General features: G+C 42.0%; 1 protein-coding gene across 4 annotated transcripts in view; it reads right to left on the bottom strand.

The window, feature by feature from the left end:
* The window catches only part of MCTP1 (multiple C2 and transmembrane domain containing 1), a 562,693-nt gene extending 541,396 nt beyond the window's left edge, over positions 1-21,297 (bottom strand). For all 4 annotated transcript variants that reach the window (XM_061188003.1, XM_061188002.1, XM_061188001.1 and 1 more), the window contains exon 1: positions 20,572-21,297. In XM_061188003.1, the coding sequence (XP_061043986.1) occupies positions 20,572-21,297 (726 nt within the window). The remainder of the gene's footprint in view (positions 1-20,571) is intronic.
* Positions 21,298-22,027: the final 730 nt, after the last annotated feature.

A 22,027-nucleotide genomic window follows, 5' to 3' on the forward strand; every position in this document is an offset into this window, starting at 1 on the left:
ACACATGAAAGAATGCTCAACATCATTAATCATTAGAGAAATGCAAATCAAAACTACAATGAGATATCATCTCACACCAGTCAGATTGGCCATCATCAAAAAATCTAGAAACAATAAATGCTGGAGAGGGTGTGGAGGAAAGGGAACACTCTTGCACTGTTGGTGGGAATGTAAATTGATACAGCCACTATGGAGAACAGTATGGAGGTTCCTTAAAAAACTACAAATAGAACTACCATACGACCCAGCAATCCCACTACTGGGCATATACCCTGAGAAAACCATAGTTCAAAAAGAGTCATGTACCAAAATGTTCATTGCAGCTCTATTTACAATAGCCAGGACATGGAAGCAACCTAAGTGTCCATCATCGGATGAATGGATAAAGAAGATGTGGCACATATATACAATGGAATATTACTCAGCCATAAAAAGAAATGAAATGGAGGTATTTGTAATGAGGTGGATGGAGTTAGAGTCTGTCATACAGAGTGAAGTAAGTCAGAAAGAGAAAAACAAATACAGTATGCTAACACATATATATGGAATCTAAGGAAAAAAAGGCCATGAAGAACCTAGTGGGAAGATGGGAATAAAGACACAGACCTACTAGAGAATGGACTTGAGGATATGGGGAGGGGGAAGGGTGAGATGTGACAGGGTGAGAGAGTGTCATGGACATATATACACTACCAAATGTACAATAGATAGCTAGTGGGAAGCAGCCGCATAGCACAGGGAGATCAGCTCGGTGCTTTGTGACCACCTAGAGGGGTGGGATGGGGAGGGTGGGAGGGAGGGAGATGCAAGAGGGAAGAAATATGGGAACATATGTATATGTATAACTGATTCACTTTGTTATAAAGCAGAAACTAACACACCATTGTAAAGCAATTATACTTCAATAAAGGTGTTTTTAAAAAAAGAAAAAAAAAAGAAAAGACTTGTTAAGCCAAATGTGGAGAATAACAGGCTAATGGCAGTGATGGGGGGGAGGGTCATGGGAGAATAATGAGTATATATTGAGCACTTATGATGCCAGGAACGAACACAGCTTCACTGGACCCTCTTAACAACACCAGTGGGGAGGTATGTTATTCCCCCAGTTTTACAGAAGAGAAATGGGGGGTTTGGAGAGGTTCTGTGTCTTACTGAGCTCTGGAAGACAGTCACTTGGTCTTCTCTCTGCCTTGGCAAAGTCAACCAGTCTGGTCCCCATCCCAGGGGCAGGCAGTTCACCTAAGCCATTCTTCTTTTGCACTATTTTCTCTCTTCCTTTGTACTGAAACCACAGATCCCCTAAAAGCAAAGGTTTTTTTCCACTGTGTAATGGCAGGGATGGTAGGAGAAACTGAGGCAGCACTGGCTGAATCCTACTCAAGCATGTTTGTATAAATGAAACTTCTTCAGTGGGGTGTGGATCAGAAACTTATATTCTAGGCTCTGAGAAAGGGAGAAGAGGACATTATCTTAACTTCTTCAGTATATTCATCTCCCAAGTATCAGTATCTACCTATGTAAAGTCTGTTTTATAGGTCCTTTTCCAACATTCTAGGACTCAATAAATCAGCTCCCCTTTAGGTTAATTCAGGTGCTATCGCTTGTAGAACAGCTGACTTTAAAATTAGTCATCTCATTACTATGGCTTTACATAGTATAACCCATTCAAGAAGAAAGGCATAAAAAAAAGAACCTACTTGCCATACTCTATGCTCATTTTACATTAAAAAGACAGAAAAAAAACAGTCTCCCTCTGCAGAACTGGAGTGGACCCTGTGTTCCAAGCCAGGAGCTGGGTGCAGCAGCCCACAGACAGATTTTCTGGATGGCTGATCACTCATCTTTCCAACTGCTGATTACGACTGAACCCACGTGGACACTGAAAATTTCTGCCTGCTCCAAGCAATCTGATTTGCCTTTAAGGACCCGCCTCCCTCCCCCTGTCAGTCCACATTATTTAAGCTGGATGCCCCTCACTCCTGGGCTCCAAGGGTACACATGTGACCTGGCCACAGGAGGCACAGTGACGCTCCAAATCATTCCAATGGGACTCACTCCCAAGAACCGTGGGGAGGATGGATGCCAAGAGCTGCTGGAGGCCACCAGGTAGAGAGAACCTACCTGAGAAAGAAGATGCCCAAGGCCAAGCAATTCTGAGGGAAGAGAAGAAAGAAGGATGGAGGGGCAGAGACAGAGACTTGATGGCACTGTTTGAGGCTCTAGATCCAGGCTGCCCTGGGGCTTTGCCAGGTGTGAGCAGATACACTCTCCTTTGAAGCCATATCCAAGAAGAGTTGAGCTCCTGTCACAAGGCAGGAGTCCTGAATAAGACATCCCTGATGCCTGCGCTCCAACTGTCTCATTAGACATCTCCATTCCTACCCACCTCTCCTCAAATTATGATGACAGGAACCATGGTGTGGTTCAGTGCCCGAGCCTGGTCCACCTGGCAGGACCCATGGATCCAGCCAGCAGCAGCTCAGTTTCCTGGTTCCTGGTCCACCAAGCACCAAGGAACAGTTCTCCAACAGGCACCCACATTCCACCCCCAGCTCCACCCACCTTCCCTCTCAAAGGCCACTGCCCCAAGTGGACAATTAGGCTTCCAGACAAGGAGCTCTGAGTTGGACCTGTGGTTGGTTGGTTGATTTTAAAGGGAATAACTGTGCTTCAATTTGTCAAGGCCCAGCACACACAGCAGAGATCCACATCCCTCTGAATCATCCACATCTTAGGTTTGAGAACTGCCCTCTAACTTGAACAAAGCTCTTTCTTCAAAAAAAGAAGAGGCCTCCAGGCTGCAGGCCTCTACATTTTTTAGCCCATTAGACAGCTGTGGAATCACTGAGAGAAAATGAGCAGAGAGAGCTGACAGGACAAAAGTCTATGTACACTACTGCTCGTGCAAACCAAACCAATTGTCCCAATAGCTGTTACAATGAGATAATTAAGCCTCTGTATTTATCTCCTGAGAAAGTGAATTCCCATGGTTTTATCCCCCTAAAGATGGATATTTATGCTACCTGGTAGTGACATTTATCTTTTACGTATATTTACTATCTCCCCAACTAAGAGGAAAAATCTCCAGAAGGCAGGAGCCTTGAGTCCCCAGAATCTAGAACAAAGCCCTGTGAGGGTAGCCAATAGTCAGCACATGTTATCCACTAAGGAGGATAATCAGAGGAAGCTTTTATTCGATATCACATTCTCTCGTACTAGAATCTTGCTTCTCAGTGGTTCGGTCCCAAAGGAGAGTCTCCATACAAGGGAATAGAAATCAACTTCCAGAAAACAGAACCCAATATTAACAAAAAATGCCAATCATGACCAAATTAGGGCTCTAACTGTATGCTGGTCTCTTCAGCAAATGCTGCAGGGCACGACTGACTTCTTATTTCTGGGCATGTCTGCACTTCTCCCTAGAAGGCCTGTCTATAGCTCTTTCCTTTTAAGAATCAATCCATGCACCCTGCAAGGTTCTGAAATAAATAAGTAAACAAGGTCATGGCTGAAAATTCAGAGACTCAAGTTTCTATTTTTTTGTAGTGCTATTAAGGCCATCTTATTTCATGAGAATTATCACTGAGTCTTCCTTTTATCCCAAGGGGAGTAATTGAGGGTTTTGGAGACCATGGATTGGAAATCATGGACTTCCTTGCTTGAAGGTGAATGCACAATATTAGTTTTGTGTACAACTGTATTTCTTTATGAAAAGAATGCCACAACTTTCATTAGTTTCTGGAAAGGTTTGATGATCCCCAAATGGAATGAGAATTAATGTTCAATTCCTTTGCTATTTTAATAGCAAAGTGTTTACTTGGTTATGACTCCAGTAAAATGTTACCTAAAGAACAACAAAAAAAAGAAACGTTACGCAGATAAAGAATATGTAGGTTCTTGATACTCTTTTGAGTTGGGCATGGCTTATATCATTGAAAGTTTTTACTAGATGCTATTTCTTATACCAGATGGCAGTGATGCTTGGATGCTCAGGGCAGCCCATGTTGCCTGGGTGTTGGTCGTGACAGTAGTTGGCTGGGGAGGTCAAAGCACAGATTGGCAGGCCTGACTTGGGCGGGGCTTGGTACAATTTCTGAGCACTCACACTTGCTGGACATGCTAGAATCCATACCCTAAGCTTTCAGAGTGGCAGGTAGGCTACCTTATGCTCCCATGTCAGGTTTGATTCAACTTTGACAGACTACAGTCTTGATGAGGAATGTTTACGTTTCCTTTCTTTTCCTACTATAACATTGTACAATAAGTGTAATGGGGAGCTTTTTACATACTTTAAGCTTTCCTTCCTGCTTAGGCACTACTGCATATCTGTTTCGCAAATGTGAATATTGGCTATACATGAAAATATAAAACTTAGATTTTTATATCTTAAAAAATATATAGGAAAATATAAAATTTAAATCAAATCTGCTCCACCGTGTTCAATAAGCAGTCTTCCTAATCACCCCATGATTATGTTAACAAATACAGACTTTTAAATGTACACCTTCTTACACAACTCCTTTCCAGAGTTCTTCATTTTTTTCCCCACTCTGACTTCAGGGAAGAAATTGGAAGCTCATAAAAAATATGTTCTCCATAATTTACAGCTGTAACACCTGGATCACCAAGCTTTATCTCATTTTCATCCCTACCTAGGCTCTGAAAAGTGCTGTCAAAGAGAATCTCTCCCCTGAGTATTGACAGGAGGAGATTAGACTGCATTTCCTACCTTCATTTACCTTCCAGTAGTGCTCAATAAAAAAGCAAGAGGACAAGTGAAATGACAAGTTTTTCCAGGGGGAATAATATTTTCATCACCTTGGTGTTTCTATTTATTATAGACATTTTAAAAATACCATTATCTTAGTAGAGAAAGGTGGCCCCAACATACTTCTCTACCTCTTTACAAAACAACCCTATGAGTGCAATGTGATTCCATACATAGCAGTGAAGGAAAGCTATTCCCAGGAAAGTCAAGAACTTTCCTGAAGGTGGTTCTGCTCTTCAGAAGCATCTAGGCTCTCAAGACTGCTTCAGTACTTAGAGTCCAAAATCTCCCCATGACCCAAAAGACCCTGTATAATCTGGCCCCTGCCAACCGTTCCAGACCCATCCCCCCTCACTTTCCCTCTTATTAACCAAATTCCAGCTGCCCACACAATCTTTCTCTAAGTACCTTCTGCTGTGGTTTTCTCTGCCCATAACCATCTGCCACATCCCTCATTTCCTCTCCTCAGGAAATCTGGCCAACTTTTATTCATTCTTTGCAGTTCATCCTACATGTCACTTCTTCAGGAAAATCTTCCCTGTCCCTCCCCTTCCTGCATGATTAGGTTGGGACCTCTTGCAATTCATTCCTGTAGTTCAATTTATCTCTATATACCTCTGAATGAGTTATCACAACTGTAATTGATCATTATTTGTGTATTTTTTTAATTTAATGAAAGTTTCTTCTACTACATCATAAGGTCTATGGGAACAGGAATTGGTCTGTCTTCTTTATCAAGGTATTAAAAAGATACCAAGTCTACCACAGGGTAAATATTTAATAAACATGTGAGGACCGGAGAGAGAAAAGAGGAGAGATGAGTTACCGAAACCATTGGTGTTGGATTGGAATGGGATCTTCCAGCAACACATATATACTTGGGGCTGGTTCACGACATAGAATATTCTAACCAAATTTTTCCCCTATTCCAAGACACCAGGAAAAGAGCTATATGACAATACTCAGGAGATGGCGCAGCTCTTCAGTGTTGAGGAAAGCCACGGAACATGGCAATTACAGTCACGAGGTTTGGAGCCAGTCACTTAGGTACGAAATCCCAGCTCTACCACTTACAGCTGCATCACCTCGAGCAAGTCCTCACACCTTCTGAGCCTCCAGTGATCCATCTACAAAATGAGACTACGAATTCCTGCTCCTTACTGTCACAAAGATTATGAAGTAATGCCTGTGAAACACTGACTGGTACAAGACTAAGATTTTAGTGCTATTATTGTTATTACCAAGAAACATTAGAAGTTGTACCAATTCCACTGGTTGTACCATAAGGCAAGAACTATCTTGCCTTTTCCTTATTTAAGGAATATACCCCACTTGGGCATATTCACAAACAACTAGATGCTCTGAGAACAATTTGTTTTCCTGTCCAGAGATCCTAACACCTAGACTAACTGCAGAATGTACAGCTTTATTTTTACAGGAGTTTACCAACATCACTGGAAGTCAAAATACATGTACAGAAAGCACGAGAAGAATGATGTGAGAAATATTCACTTATGAGCTCTTGGAATGAGCCCACAAATAAACAAACTAACACACTCCCACTCACTATATATATATATATATATTTTTTTTTTTTTTTTTTGGCTGTGTGGGGTCTTCGTTGGTGTACGTGGGCTTTCTCTAGTTGCTGCGAGCGGGGGCTACTCTTCGTTGCAGTATGCAGGCTTCTCATTGTGGTGGCTTTTCTTGTTGTGGAGCACGGGCTCTAGGCACATGGGCTTCTATAGTTGTGGCATGCAGGCTCAGTAGTTGTGGCTCACGGGCTCTAGAGCGCAGGCTCAGTAGTTGTGGCGCACGGGCTTAGTTGCTCCGTGGCATGTGGGATCTTCCCGGACCAGGGCTCGAACCCGTGTCCCCTGCATCGGCAGGCAGATTCTTAACCACTGCACCACCAGGGAAGCCGCTCACTACATTTTTTTAGATACTTTTCTCCAACTGATAATGGCACATTCCTCCAGCTATCCCTCCAAAACAATGGTAAGACTCAAACTCATTGACAGGGCTGGTGTTGAAGGAATACCAGACTCAACCATGAATCACTGGTTTGGGCACATCATGTACCTGGCACTGGTGCACTGATGTGCCCTCACTACTGGTGGAGCAGTGGATACCCTGGAAACTATGGCCCTGGCAGAAATCAGCTGTCTGTTACCCAAACTCTGCCACTTACTAACTGTAGACAGAATCAGGACTGCAGACAAATTACTTACATGGCCTCTAAGAATTTCCCATATATAAAATACAACTATACCATATATGTTATATGGTATAGTTATGTTATAAATAAATGTTATTTATATGTTTATATGTTATAAATAAATGCCTATATAACAATATCTCTTCGTCAAAATTGCTGTGAGACTTAAAGTGAAATAATGTACATATTTTATAACATCTATTTGAGATACTGTGTAAAGAATGCCTAGCAGATAGATCTACTTTGTTTTCTTCCACTACTACCATGCTGTTCATGGAACAAGATAGGATTAATGACAGAGATGAGATGAGGCTATAGAATATAGAAAATACATAATTATAAGGGTCTTGTAAATTATAACATGTTCCTCAGGATAATATCAATAACAGAAATAACAATGATGTATAGTGGGACACTTGGTGAGGAAGAGTTTTTTTAAGCGGGACTGACATTTAAAAGTTGCTAGCTATACCTTTATCTAGCAATCAAAGAGATCTCAGAGGGCTTCCCACCAGTAAGAAGGAAGTGGTAGAGCCAAGTTTATGCCTGACACCAAAATCTTCTGTTATACTAAATCTGTCTTCATTAAATTTACTTGTTATGAGACAACCTTCAGAGATCAGAAAGATGGGAAGGAAATGGCAGGGGCAAAGAAGAGCTGTAATGTCAATACTGAGATGAGGAGAAAAAACAACTCCACTTGGAGCTGTTTTCCTAAACTGGGCTTCTCAGGCACAACCTACTACAAACAGCCTTCCTTTGTAGAGCTTAAGGGCCAAGTGAACTGGATCTAAATTACATGATGTGTGACTTGAGACAAGTCACTTAGTCTCCTGTAGCTCACTTTATTCATCTGGAAAATGCAAATGATAATAAACCTACTTCAAAAAGTACTGTAGTAAATAAATAAGTTAATACATAAAAAGCACTTAGAATAGTGCCAATACATAATAAATGCTCTGTATGTTTAGTTGTTATTAATACTAGTTATAAAGTGTCAAACAAACAAATAAACTCAAGGAAAAAGAGATCAGATTTGTGGTTACCAGAGAGGATGGGTAGGAGCGGGAATTGGATGAAGACAGTCAAAAGGTACAAACTTCTAGTTTAAGATAAATAAGTACTAGGGATGTAATGTACAACATGACAAATATAATTAACACTGCAGTATATTACACATGAAAGTTGTTATAACATTAAACCTTAAGAGTTCTCCTAAGAAAAAAAAATTTTTTTATTTCTTTAATGTTATATCTATACAAGATGATGGATGTTCATTAAACTTACTAGGATGATCACTTCATGATGTATCTAAATCATTATGCTGCACACCTTAAACTTATACAGTGTTAATGTCAATTATATCTCAATTAAACTAGAAGAAAAATAAATAAAATAAAATAAAATAAAATGGGGGTGAGAGGACCCATAGTTAGTTGGCCTCATGTCAAAGGTAACATGATACAATTGAGCAAAGAGAGCCCAGCCCAGAGTGGCCAGAGGAGGACCATCATCAGCACGTCCTACCTCACATAATGAAACTTCAGAAGACGGAATGTGCATTGTGATTTAGCAAATATTAATTCAAAGGCAGGGGAGTGAAGGCCAAGCCCTACCACAGCAGATAACACTACAAAGATGGTCATGGACACTTATGCAAAACAAGTCCACACAAACCTAGTACAAAGTTCTAGCACCAAATACAAACAAAATTTGTGTAGCTGCTTGAAACTCACATTAGACTTATACTCCTAGAAAGAAAAAAATAGATTTTGAAATAGGAAATGGGCACTTACAAATACACCATTGAAAATGTCATCCATATATAATTAAGAGGATTATGTTATAAAAAGAGCCATTGAGAATCATTAGCAACATTAACAGAAAATACAACATCCTTTAAGCAGCCAACACAAACAAAAGCTCTGCTGTCCCAGATCCATTTGGTCCTAATTCAGTTATTCTCCAACTCTCTTTTTCAGGTGATTTCAAAAAATGAGCTTTCTGTGATTATGAGAATACATCTTTACAACCCTAAAGGTATCACTTTTTAGGGTTGAGACTGTCATACAGAGTGAAGTAAGTGAAGAAAGAGAAAAACAAATATCGTATATTAACGCATATATGTGGAATCTAGAAAAATGGTACAGATGATCTGGTTTGCAGGGCAGAAATAGAGACACAGATGTAGAGAACAAACGTATGGACACCAAGGGGGGAAAGCGGGGGGGAGGTGGCGGTGGTGGGAGGAACTGGGAGACTGGGATTGACATGTATACACTAATATGTATAAAATAGATAACTAATAAGAACCTGCTGTATAGCACAGGGAACTCTACTTCACTTTGCTATACAGCAGAAACTAACACAACATTGTAAAACAACTATACCCCAATTTAAAAAAAATAAAAATAAAGGGATCACTTTTTCTCTAATTAAAAGGTGAACTGTATCAATAAAGAAACTCTCCAAAGTGTTTCCCCATTTTTTATGTGAGGATCACTTTGTGAGACTAAAGCCAGGCGAAGCCGTAAATACTAACGAAGATCTTAGTTACTGTGACATCTAGGTTTCAAAAGATTAAGGAAATAATTCAATGACCTGTCTTCCATGGTGGCTGTAAATAAGATGAACAGTTACAGAAGAATGATTATTCTTACTGAAGAAAAGGTATTTCTTATACATTAGTTTAAATTCAAAGGAAGATTACTCATTCCCTTTGTAGAACACACCCCATAGTAAACGATAAAAACTGTCTTCTAATTTTTTTTTTCTCTTTGGTTGAGCTGGTTATTGTACACCTACTCATACTAAATGAACCTAGACCATTTGTAAGGACTATGTTATCGCTGAAATTTAGTATTATCAGATTAAATTCAGGTGGAAGAATTTTGGAGCTCTTCTGGTTTTTTTTGACTCCAGTGGGAAATATGATGTATGTGAAAAAAAGGTGTGTATGTGTATAAACCATACTAGGTGAAGGCATAATTGTGTGTGTGTGTGTGTATGTGTGTGTGTACAGCCTATGTCAGAGCAACACAAAATGTCAAAACATTATAGGAGCCAATTATTTAAACTTCACTGTGGGAAAAAATTATGAAAGCCCCTAATAATAAAAAAAAATTCCTGACTATTCTTTTTTATTTTCTCTGCTCTTGTTCCCAGAAAGAAAGAGAAATGACATAGCTGAAAGGCAAGTAGCAGGAGGGCAGAGAATGAAGAGCCAAGACCCAAAGAATATACCACCTGGATAGTCCTGTGACAGAGGTACACAGACTAACCATGGTTGGTCATTCAAAATACACAAAGACCCTCTCGTGGCAAGGTCCGTAAAGTTCTTCCTCATACCCTGGCATATACCCAGGAAGAAAAACGTTGGCACTGGGGACAGTGAAAATGTCAGGTAGAGAGGAACAGATTAAGAACACTTTACAAAGCTCCATCTTCCTTGAAAAGAGGCAGAGGGCGTGGGGCCTGGGAAACTAACTGCGAAAGGTCGTTCTCCCTCCCATCTCCACCGGTTCCCCTAAGTCTCACTCAGCCGACTCCCTCCCAAAGAGCAGGTCAGGAAGTCACAGAAGCAGCGGCCTGAGGCTGGAGTAAACGAATGCCACCTAGCAGGCCGAAGGGAGCGCAGTGGGACTGGGGCGATAACCAAACTGGTTAAGTCAAGGTGGTTTTTTTGCTTAAAACCGCTGAGTTGAAAGGGCACGTGGGCAAGGCCACAGAGAACCAGGTGAGATCCCAATCTCAGCTGGACCCCGCCCCTGCCCCCTACTCCAGCTTCCTTTTGAAAGTCCAGGGAGGCAAAGAAAGAAAAGGGAGGCGCAGTCTGTGACTGCTCTCAGCCAGGAGACAGCGGCCACGCTGAAGGAGAGTGTTCCAGCCGCCAGGGAGCTTGAGGTTTGGCAACAGCTCTGTAGCGACACAGAACTTGTCTCCAAAACCTATTCCAATCGCAAAAGAGATTTTGGAAAACACTCAGACTTCTAGTCTGATGTGGTGAAAATATTATTCAAAGGCAACTCTAGAAATGCTGTATTTCTCCTTATCAAAAGCTATTTTACATTTCAATAAAAGAACAGGGGTCAAATATGGCTTAAGGGTCCAGATAGAATATTGTTTCTATTTTGAGAGAATATCTATTTGTAATTTTCAGAAATTGATCATGTGTCATGCATGGGTCAACCCTGAATCTGAGAGAGAATGCATATTTCAACACATTTGAGCCGCAATGCCTTAAGATCGAAAATTGCCAACAGAGTCCTTCAATTCCAAACCTTTTCATTATAACTATTTCCCCAAATATTTAGTCTCTCTGACATCAGACACCATAAAAATCTATGTAACAGAAATGTGTAGGAGGTTTTCTTGTTTTACCTGTTGTTGTTTTTTTAACTGACAAACATATGTTTTGCCCTTTCTTTTGCTCCGTTAACACTCACTACTTTCAGTGCCTAATACTGCAGGGAAAAGAACTATTTTACTCATGGAAGAATCCAAAATAACTATAATATAAAGAATATGAGCTCTTACATAAAAAAGAATGAAATAATGCCATTTGCAGTAACATGGATGGACATAGAGATTACAATACTAAGTGAAGTAAGTCAGAAAGAGAAAGACAAATACCATATGATATCACTTATATGTGGAATCTAAAATATGACACAAATGAACTTATCTACGAAACAGAAACAGACTCATAGACACAGAGAACAGACCTGTGGTTGCCAAGGCAGGGGGCGTGGCTTGGGGAGGAATGGATTGGGAGTTTGGGATTAGCAGATGCAAACTATTATACATAGAATGGATAAACAACAAGGTCCTACTGTATGGCACAGGGAACTATACTCAGTATCCTGTGATAAACCATAATGGAAAAGAATATGAAAAAGGATATATATGTATAACTGAATCAGTTTGCTATACAGCAGAAATTAACACAACATTGTAAATCAACTCTACTTCAATAAAATAAGTTTTTTAAAAAGAATCTGAGCTATTACAGTAAATAGGTGACAATCTGGCACTCAAGAGCCTGGCACCCTCAACCACTTTACACAAATGCAAATTCAAAACTTAACCTTCCCTCTCCCTCCCAAAGGAAAATACTTTTCAATACAAGCATTTGTGAACAGAACCAGGAAAAATCAAAAACATAAGTAAAGGGGGACATGTGCTCTGATTTATTCCTTTCACTCTCCCTTTTCCTGAAGGTTCAGCCACATCCCTGGTCTTATAAATCTTTCCATCTCCCCATCCCCAGGGTCAGTCACCTGCCCAACATCAGGCTCTCACGGGACTGCCTTGGCCTCCGAGTGGTCGCCTGCCCCTGCTGCCAACTTCACCCTTCCAAAGCTCACTTTCCCTGTCTCCCCTGCTCAAATGCCTCCAGGGGTCCCTCTGCCTCCCTAGATATGCTCCTCAGCCCCCAGAGTCCCCAGACCTTCATCTGCACCTTCATTTCCCTCTACCCCCCCCCACACCCTAGGCTTCAGTCCCACTACTGACGCCCCATTTCTGAATACACAGGGCACTTGCTCGTCTCTGCGCCAATGGCAATATTCTTTCCTCCATCTCCCTGTGTCCGAATCCTAAGCACACCTTCAAAACAAGGCAGAGGCCATCAGGTGGCAACACCCTCAAACTGCTGCCCCCCAGCCTACTCCTTACCTGCATCCACACCCGCGCCGTCTCCTCCATCTGCAAGGGAGAGGGTCCTTCTTCCACTGACGCTACCATTCCCCTGCTCTCTGGGACCCACCCCCACCTGAGTCCTTAAGGCCTTCATCCATCAATTAACCCCCGTTCTCCTTTAACTTCAACCTCGCCCTCTCCACAGGCGCTGACTCATCAACCCACTCAGGTGATATCTATTAAAAACAAAACCAAATTCCATATATATGTGTCAGCATACGGTATGATACAGCAGAAACTATCACACCATTGTAAAGCAATTATACTCCAATAAAGATGTTAAAAATAAACAAAAAACCTGCCCATGATCCCATCCCAGCATGGTTCTCGTGTTCTCATCACCACTTTCTTTTATCCCTTGTGGAGAGCCAAACTGCTTGGCCCCTCTCTCTGTCCCCACCTCATCTTTCCACGCACCCTCCAACCCGCTGCATTGTCTTCCATCCCACCACTCCTGATGCTGTTATTTTGTGAAATGTATTGACACCTACTACGTCCAGACAACATTCATCTAGCACTGGGAGGGGAGAGGAGAAATCAAACATGAGCTCTCTGAGTCAGAAGTTCAAGCTGATAGCTAAAGTCAGCCCAGAGATATATTTTATTTGGTCTGTGTTGCATTTTTCTAAAAATCAATTATTTGTCAAAAATTCAAGATTCTGGAGACTTCACGCAAAAATCTGCATTTTTTTGGCTTCTGTTAAAGAATCTAGAAACTCTGGCAGCACTGCTTTCACTGCATGATAATAATCAGCTGGAGGTGAGAAGCAGCTGCCCCTCGAATGGGGCACCGGCTTCCTCGCTCACCACGGGCGCCATCAAACCTTTGCTCATTTTCTTTATTTTGATGGCCTCTGTGGGTAATGGAGTTCGAACACCTGCTCTAGATCAGTGTTGGCCAATAGAAATAAAAATGTGTCACATACATAATTTAAAATTTTCTAGCAGCCACATTTTTAAATGAAAAGGAGCGGGTGAAATTAACTTTAATAATATATTTTACTTAATCCAATATATCCACAATACTATTTCAACACACAAGCAACATAAAAAATTAGTAATAAGATATTTTACTTCCTTTTCTTTGAGCTAAGGCTTCAAAATGCAGTGTGCGCTTTACGCTTTCCACCCGTCTCAACTTGAACTAGCCAGTTTTCCAGTGCTCCAATAGCCGAGTGGCTCTGCCATATGGGACAGCACAGCTCCAGATGCTTAATGGTTAGTTACAAAAATCGTCTTGCAATCAGAAAGAGAGAAAATAGTAAGGAGAAAGAGAAAGCAAGCAGGACTAAGGAAAAGGGTGATGATGTCCAAGAGTAGGCATGGTGAGAGTTTGAAAACAGGAGAAGAGGAAGTAGGGACACAGAGACAATGAACAGCTCTGGGCCAGTCCTCCAATGGAAGAAACGCCCTGTATAGGCAAATGCAGTTGACAGGCAATGCAGATTTTCTGGAGGAGTCTTTGGTGTTCTAAAAATAGGCTCAGCATTAGACAGGTAGTCACTATGAGAAGCAACTGACCAACCGTCTGAACCCCAGTTCACACACTTAGCAAAAGAATGAGTCAGGCTAGTAAGGGCAGGATTCTTGATAGAGATTGGGATTTCAATCTAGTGAAAGTAAATGGGTTTGAGGAGAAGTGCAAGGAAGCAGGCAGGAAAGTATCTTGAGCTAAGATCCAAGGAGAGTTCAAGACTCAGAGATCATGAGAGAGGATATGTCAACAGGTGTTGGTGATCCAGGTGTCGGGGTACGATCTCATAGGCCAGACAGGGAAACGTGGGTGCAAAACAGATACCTGGAATCGGAGACCAGCAACAAGAAATGCATCCTTGAGCCAGAGACCTCGGAAGCAGAAATCACTCCTCCATCCCCCACGTGAGCACAATATGGTGGTCATATCCTCCCTTTATGCCCTCAGACATGAACCAGAATTACAGGAAAGCCATGCCAGCAATTGGGAGAAGAGGGGAATGTCAAATACATTTGCCAGGCATAAAAGGACTTGGAAACAAGAAGGCAAGAACATCATTACACAACCATAAAGTGAGTTTGAAACTTTTCCAAGAGAACTTATCTCTGAACAACTCCAGCCCATCCATTCATCCCTTCGTTCATTCAGCAACCATTTATAGAGTAGTCTTCCCCGATCCATTTTACAATGCTGATTAAATAGGTCCATTGTACTAAGGCTTGCCAAATTCTACTCTAGCAGTGCAAAATACAGTGAGATTGCTAACACTGAAGGAGCCTCTCTAAATAAAACCCATGGGATTAAGAGGATGCATTGATCCTGAAATGTCCAGAGTCCCATTTGCCTATCATGTGTCATAATTTTCCAGATTGGCTAGGGCCCAAGAGAATGGGAAATAAGGCTGATATAAAATATCTCAAATAGATTTCATAGGAAAATTGTTCTCTCAAGAAGGTAGTATGCAGGACTTTAAAATCTCATATTTAAAATGCAGTTTTCATGTTGCTTGCACTCAGACTAATATTAAATAGGAGTACTTGGGACACTGGGGAAATTGTGGCCTACTATTTTGCTGAAAAAACTTTCTAATGATAAGAAACTGGTATACATTGGAGGGGGAAATATATTTGCATACAGTCTTGAATTGTTGAGGTATAGTAATCACTCTCCACACGTGATTTATAAAAAGCAATGTAAATTAGAAGAAAAGGTTGACAATGACAAAGAAATCAAGATAGCACATAAAGTTCACCATGCAGGGAAAAAAATGATATTTTCAATGTTAGCGACAAATCAAAATTCACAAATAAAGACAGTAAAGATTATCTGGCAAGTGAAAAAAAGGACTTGAGGAAGAGTGCCTCACACCTTTGAATAATTAACTTTATAGGAAGATAAGCTTATCATAAATAGGTATGTTATACTGTAATTTTATGAAAACAAGCAAGATTACCTAAAGAAAGTTAAGACAATATCTGTTTCATTCACATAAAACAACCCCCCCAAAAAGCCACTATTCACAAAAATGGCCCTCAGATATCAAGAAAAGGTTTTATTTAGGATGCTTGGTTTGTTGAGGCAGGGAAGTATATAGTTTTTAGTAAGTTTTCCAGCAAAATAAAAAATTCAAAGCAAAAAAGTTTCAGATTTCAAAAAATTAATTTCTGCTTATCTAAAATAGATGTCTGCTATGATACTGTAAGTAACTATGATTTAATTTAAAAAATGTATTACCCTAACTTCTGAATCTGCAGATTTTGTCAATGCTTATAATGTTATCTACACATACTTTTTACTCTTCATCAATCTAGAGTTGGCAAACGTTTTGATAATCCTTATGAGCAAAGAAATCATACTACATGTTTCCTTGTGGTGCCAAAGACATATTATTAACCTTTAATTTTATGAAATCATCCCATATTTCCGAACAATGGGGCAACAGAAAAAAAGGGGGAATATTTGTCCTATTTTCTTTATGAATCTGTTAATTTTATTTTATTCCTTCAAGTATGTATTCACATTTTCATGATAATGTGCACATATTTTCCAAAAGTTATGTAAGATTTTTTCATTACTGTGTGAAGCTGTGATGTCACCAGTACTGCCTGGGTTAATTTTAGGCTACTTTTGCCACCACTGCAAGGAAAATAATTTACATCTTCAATGAAAAGGACCAGCAAAGCCCCTGTTAATTGTTTTCAACACCCACTTACTTGTAATGGTGGCATTGGCAAAACTTTAATATACCTTTCAAAAATAATAACAGCACACAATTGCTAGTGCCTACTGAGACAGGTTTCAAGCCAATTTCAAACATCTACATCATAACAGTTGCATTTACACAAGATCCATAGCTCTACTCAGATCCACCAGATACACCTGACAGTAATTAAAGGTTACAGGAAACAATTCCACTCCAAAGTAAACCTATCACTCTTGTTTATGCCCTTTCTCTGGAACAACCAGATGTCCCAATATTTCTCAAGAATGCAATCACACATCAAACTTGACATGCTGCTCCAAAGTGTTCTAAAAATGTTCTCACCCTCACTCTCTCACTTGCAAAAGCTTTGAAAAAGCTACTAACACTCCTTTTAGGAGCTTATTTTTTAGATTACTGGGGGATTTTTAGTGGTTTTAATTATTTACATTAGGAATTTTTTTAAAACTTGTGCTTTCCCCAAGACGAAGTTAGGTTCTTTGAAGTAAGATTAAAGACACCTGAAAAATAAATAGCAAAAATTACCCAAATCACATTTTTAATAGTTTTTGAAAATACAGGCTTTCTTTAAAAGATCAGATAATTAATAAAGCAATATTTACTTCATGTCTAGACTTAATCTTAGAAAATATCTTCCACTTTTTGTTGGGGTTTTCATATGTGTTTTAGGAATTTTATCCCAGTGAATGGATATTCCTATCATACCCTGAATATTTTATCCACTTTTTTTCAAAATCATTTTTGCTCCTCGATGACAGCAATTTTAACAAAATGAATTTGAAAAAAAAAACAACAAAGGTTTAACATTCATAAACACTACACACTTTTGTTAAAACACTTAAAAAACGCAACATATTCATTCCTAACTCTTTATCTTAACGGAATTTCTGATTCTAGCAAAGTATAATTTTAGTAACTCATCAAGACAGAATACATAAAATTGGCACATTTTTGATATGCACACAAATTGAGAACGCATCTCTCCCAACTGCGTTGCAGAAAATGAAATGCATCTGGTATGACAGTATGGCCCAGCACGTGAACTAGAATCAGTGGGAAGAAAGGGGTTTCTTTTTTTTTCAAAGCAGAACATTTTAAATAATGCACATGCCCCAACAGCAAGGCATTATTAAGTCTGTTAAACTGTCGTTCAAAGGTATATTTGGCTAAAGAAAACATAATAGCAAGAGGGCTGACAAGGGCATAGGAGGTAGAATGGTTTGTTTAGCTGTAATTATTATACATCAGTGGCTTCCAAATCTCTTTCCCTAGCAGTCCAAAATGATTTTTTTGTTTTTGCTTAATATCTCCACTCAGTGTCAGTGTACGTGCACATATGTTGTTGTGTCCTCGTGCTCGGCTGGGCAGTGGAGAGGCGGGGAGTGTGTTGGAGAACATGGCTGATGCCAGGATCAAGCAGAGAACAAGAGAAAATGTGAGCAATTTGCCTTATTTTGCAACGAATTTTCTTTCTTCCCTGAGAGAAAGTGCTTTTTATCTAGGCAATCTGAAGATGGATTTAATGTTTTTAGCATCTTTTCTTTTTATGCGTTCCCATCTGTGCTTATGAACTGTGAATAAAACTGAAATCTGCATGTGTTACGAGCTTCCTCCCCATGCCCAAGTATCTTCAGCAATGAGGTGTTAGGAGAGCAAGGAAAGATCTCTGAGACGTGCAGGAAGCTCGGAAGGGTGCTGCCGAGTTACACCTACTCCTGGACACCTTAGAGTGTCCTCTTCCAGTTCCAGCTTCCAACTCCATTTCTTTCTTCTCTCCATTCAGAGAGGTGAGCCAGACTCCTTGAGTTGGGCAAAGAGGCATTTAGAGGACTGAGGAATCCTCTGTTGTGCATTAGTGACAGAGTGCTGCTGAAAACTGGATTTGTGACTCGTAACGGAGAAAACTGTCCACTTCTCAGGGCACAAGGCTTCCTGAGCAGCAGATGCAGGGAATCAACAATAAAGCCTCAGGGCTTATTTTCCTGCCTACACTCCACTTTTCACCTACTCTGGGAAAGATATTTTAGCTTTTGTATTCCTCCTATGACTTCACTGAAATTCTGGTTCTTTATAATGAAAAGCTTCTTTAGAACTACAGAGGGTATGATCAATAATGTCATTTGTAAATGTGATATAAAAGATATGCCACAATGCATTACAGAAAACAAAGAACAAATTAATTCAGCTAATCCATCACAGAACTGATTCTAGGAATCCAAAATGTATGTAAACTTGCAAGTATTAATCAATAGGACTGAAGTTATCTCAGAGACATAAAAAGTTGTAAAAGTTGTCAAACGTAGCTGTAGCGATGGAAAAACACTGTGGAGAATGACAAAAACTCTCTCTGTCATATATTAACCATGTGACCTTGGAAAGATTGTTTAATTTCTCTGAGCATTCATTTCCTAATGCATAAAATAGCAACAAGAACTTCTATCATGTAGGGCAGCTATGAGGATTAAATCATGGAAGTGCCCAACATATAGTGAAGGCACACACAATAATGTTTGTTTAGTATCCTCTCAAAAAAGGTTTTTTTGGTCTTTTGTATACAAAATTTATATTTACATAGCAGTTTTTAAAATAAAGATTGATAGTGTCTGAAAACGTTTGGGTAAAAATGAATATAAAGATTAATTCTGAATTCTCTGCTTTTACTGTGAAAATATCTTGGTTCAGTGAACTGCAAAGTTATTTAGTAAGTTAACATTTGCAGCAATATGATCTCTGCCTTCCAAAATAATTCAATTCTTATTTTTTATCATTCTTGATCATAAAAGTTAATAAAAACAAATGTAAACAAGTACCTCAGCTCTAAAATTCTTATACATTAGGATTATGTACACACTCAAATATAAATATTTTTTAAATATATAGTATTCATCTACACTGAATTTAAAGAATCTTTTTAAAACCACTGTTTACCTCATTTTGGAACCAGAAACAGGAGTTCTAGTCAATTCTCTTTCAAGATAAAAGGAAAAATAGGTTTATTTAGACTTTTTGTCAGTATTATTTCTGCCTACTCTTCTGAGAATAAATGTAACCTTTTTCTAAACCATCAGGTGTTTTCTAGAGCATTAGTAACATCAGGTTACTGCAAGCAATTGTGTTTATTAGGCAACAAAACATACTAGTATTCTGGTTTACTTTCTGAAATTACACTAATAAATTAGCCAATAAACTATAAACATTTTCAACTGAAATCCCATCTATTCCCATATCTTATCCTTCAACGCATGGCCTCATGGTTTTTGTGACCCAACTTTTAATCTAATTAAAGTTTTAATGTATATGTCATTAACCTAACAATTAATCAGAGTCAAAATAATTAGAATTTAAACAAAGTAAGATGTATTGGCAGAAAAGAGTTCTTTAGGTCCCTGGCAGAATGGAACTTTCAAAATATTTGCTAGCATTAACACGATTTGATAAAAATTTACAAAAGGAGAACATCGCCTCTGCAAAACCGAGGGAGTAAAAGCTGCCGCTCGGTGGAAGGCTTTACAGATCTTACAGATACATTTTTACTTGACTCTTGCCTGACCACAGAGTCAACATCACGTCTACAGCAGAACAATTTAAACGCAACTACTTCAGATGACTGTCAAAACTAAAAAGGCCATAGGAACATCTGTTTAACTCGGAAGCGACACTCACGCTGTCTACTTGTTCGGCAGCAATCCACTCGCAGCAGAAAGTTTTGAGAAGGGAGGGCGGGAAGATGAACAGACTTCTGCTTAAAAGGTTTCCCCAAGACATGACCTCACGTTTGCCATTAATTCACCTCCTCGCATTTCTAATTTTCCCTGCAAGTTGTTGGGTGTGCTTGTTTTTCTTTTGACAAGATGAGACTTAGCTGGACAGTCCTTTTAGGAGATCTCCAAAAAGTACCCATTTTGTGTCTAACTTTATTCCTCTCCTATTTGGCTACAATTGATACTTCCACTTCCATCGGCAACTGGGAAAGCTACTCAAACAGCTTCTAGCAGTAGGCATTATTTCTGTCAAAAGTAAAGTCAGAGCGCAAGTCAGAACTCTACTAAGCAGGAGCGGGACGTTTTCTTTCCACTGCTTGAACTTGGTAGCACCCCTAACCCGCCAGCAACTCCCGGGGTCTCGATCGCCCACAGCTGGAGGCGTGGCCCCGCGCACCCAGGCTCCGGCCGCGCCCACCTGTCACTCACCCGGCTGCTGCCGCGCTCCTCGCCCTTCTCCGCGGTTCGCGGCTCTGCTGGGCTCCGTGCTGGCTCAGCTCGAGGCGGTGGCGGCGGCGGCTCCAGCAGCTGCTCCAAGCAGGCGGTGCCCGGCAGGGAGGAACTCTTCTGATGGCACAAGTGCGCCGCGGTGCCCCGACGCCGTGCACCCTCATCTCGGGCGCGGTCCCCCCTCGGGGGCGGCTGGGGTGAGGAGGACAGGGAGGATGAGGCAGAGGACGAAGAGCGAGCTGAGTCCGGGGAGCGTCCGCCAGGAGGCGTCACTCCGGCTGCTCCGGCGGCTGCTACCGGCCCCCTTCCCGCGGGAAGCAAATGCTCGCGGATCCGCCGGCGCAGCGTGGACCCCTGCTCCGCTCTGCCGGCATCCCCGGGCTCGAGAGGCTCCGGCGAGGAGCAGCACAGGTTGGGCTGCGAGGAGGAGAAGACGCGGTCCAGCACTTGCTTCCGTTTCTTGAAGCCGCTCCACCTGCTGCCCGCGCCACCCAAGCCGGCCAGTGCGTCCCGCCTAACCCCCGGGGGTGGCGGGGAGGGCGACGGGGTGTCCGCAGTGCGGCGCTCGGGGACACCCGCGCGCCCGCCCCCGCCGCCCTTGCTCTTGCCAACCCCTAGCTGCAGGTTCTTCCAGAGCCGGGCCTGGAAGGAAGAGGACGCCGCCGCAGGCTCGGGCGAGCCCGCCGCGGCAGCCGGGGGCTCCATCCTCCACCCACTGCTCCTCCGCTCCCCTCCTCCTCCTGCTTCTCCGCCCGCTCCGGCTGCGCCTCCTCCCGGAGCCCCGCGCTGGCGGCGACGACGGCGGACGCAGCAGCAGAAGCCGGGAGTGACCGGCGGCTTCAGGCCAGCGCGGGGGAAAGACGCCCCCGCCGCCGAGGCTCTCCGGCCGCGGGACTCCGGCGCGGCTTCTTCCTCCCGCACCTGCGGGGGTGGGCTGGCGCTGTAGCCAAATCTCGGCCGCCGCAAAGTTTCTAGCTCCGCGCTCCTCGGCTCCAGTCCACTGGAGTGCCCCAGGCCGCGCCCTGGCCCCCTCTCCTCTCTGGCTCCGGGCTCGGGACGCTACACGCACCGGGCGTGCGTTTCCAGCTGCGCCTGGGACCGCACCCGACGCCCTCCGGGCAGCACCTGTCAGCGGCGGCGGGGGCGGCTGCCTCCGAACTGGGCGCGCGTGCGACTCACACAGCAGAGAGGATCGGGCTGAAGATCCTCGGCGCGCCCCGGGACCGTCCTCCAGCTCCTGGGTGGGAGGACGCGCAGGCGAGAGCCGGGTGGAGCTGGTTAGGGACCAGAGCCAGGCTGCTCCCCAGGATCCGGCCAGTTACCCACGCAGCTAGCTCCGGGCCGGCCGCTAGACTCGCCCTCCGGCAGTCATCCTAGGTTCGACGAAGTGAGCTCGAGTGGAGATTATGCGCCTTCAGTGGGTCCTGTGAAGCGC

The sequence above is a fragment of the Eubalaena glacialis genome, chromosome 4 (assembly GCF_028564815.1).
Source record: "Eubalaena glacialis isolate mEubGla1 chromosome 4, mEubGla1.1.hap2.+ XY, whole genome shotgun sequence".
NCBI lineage: Eukaryota > Metazoa > Chordata > Mammalia > Artiodactyla > Balaenidae > Eubalaena > Eubalaena glacialis.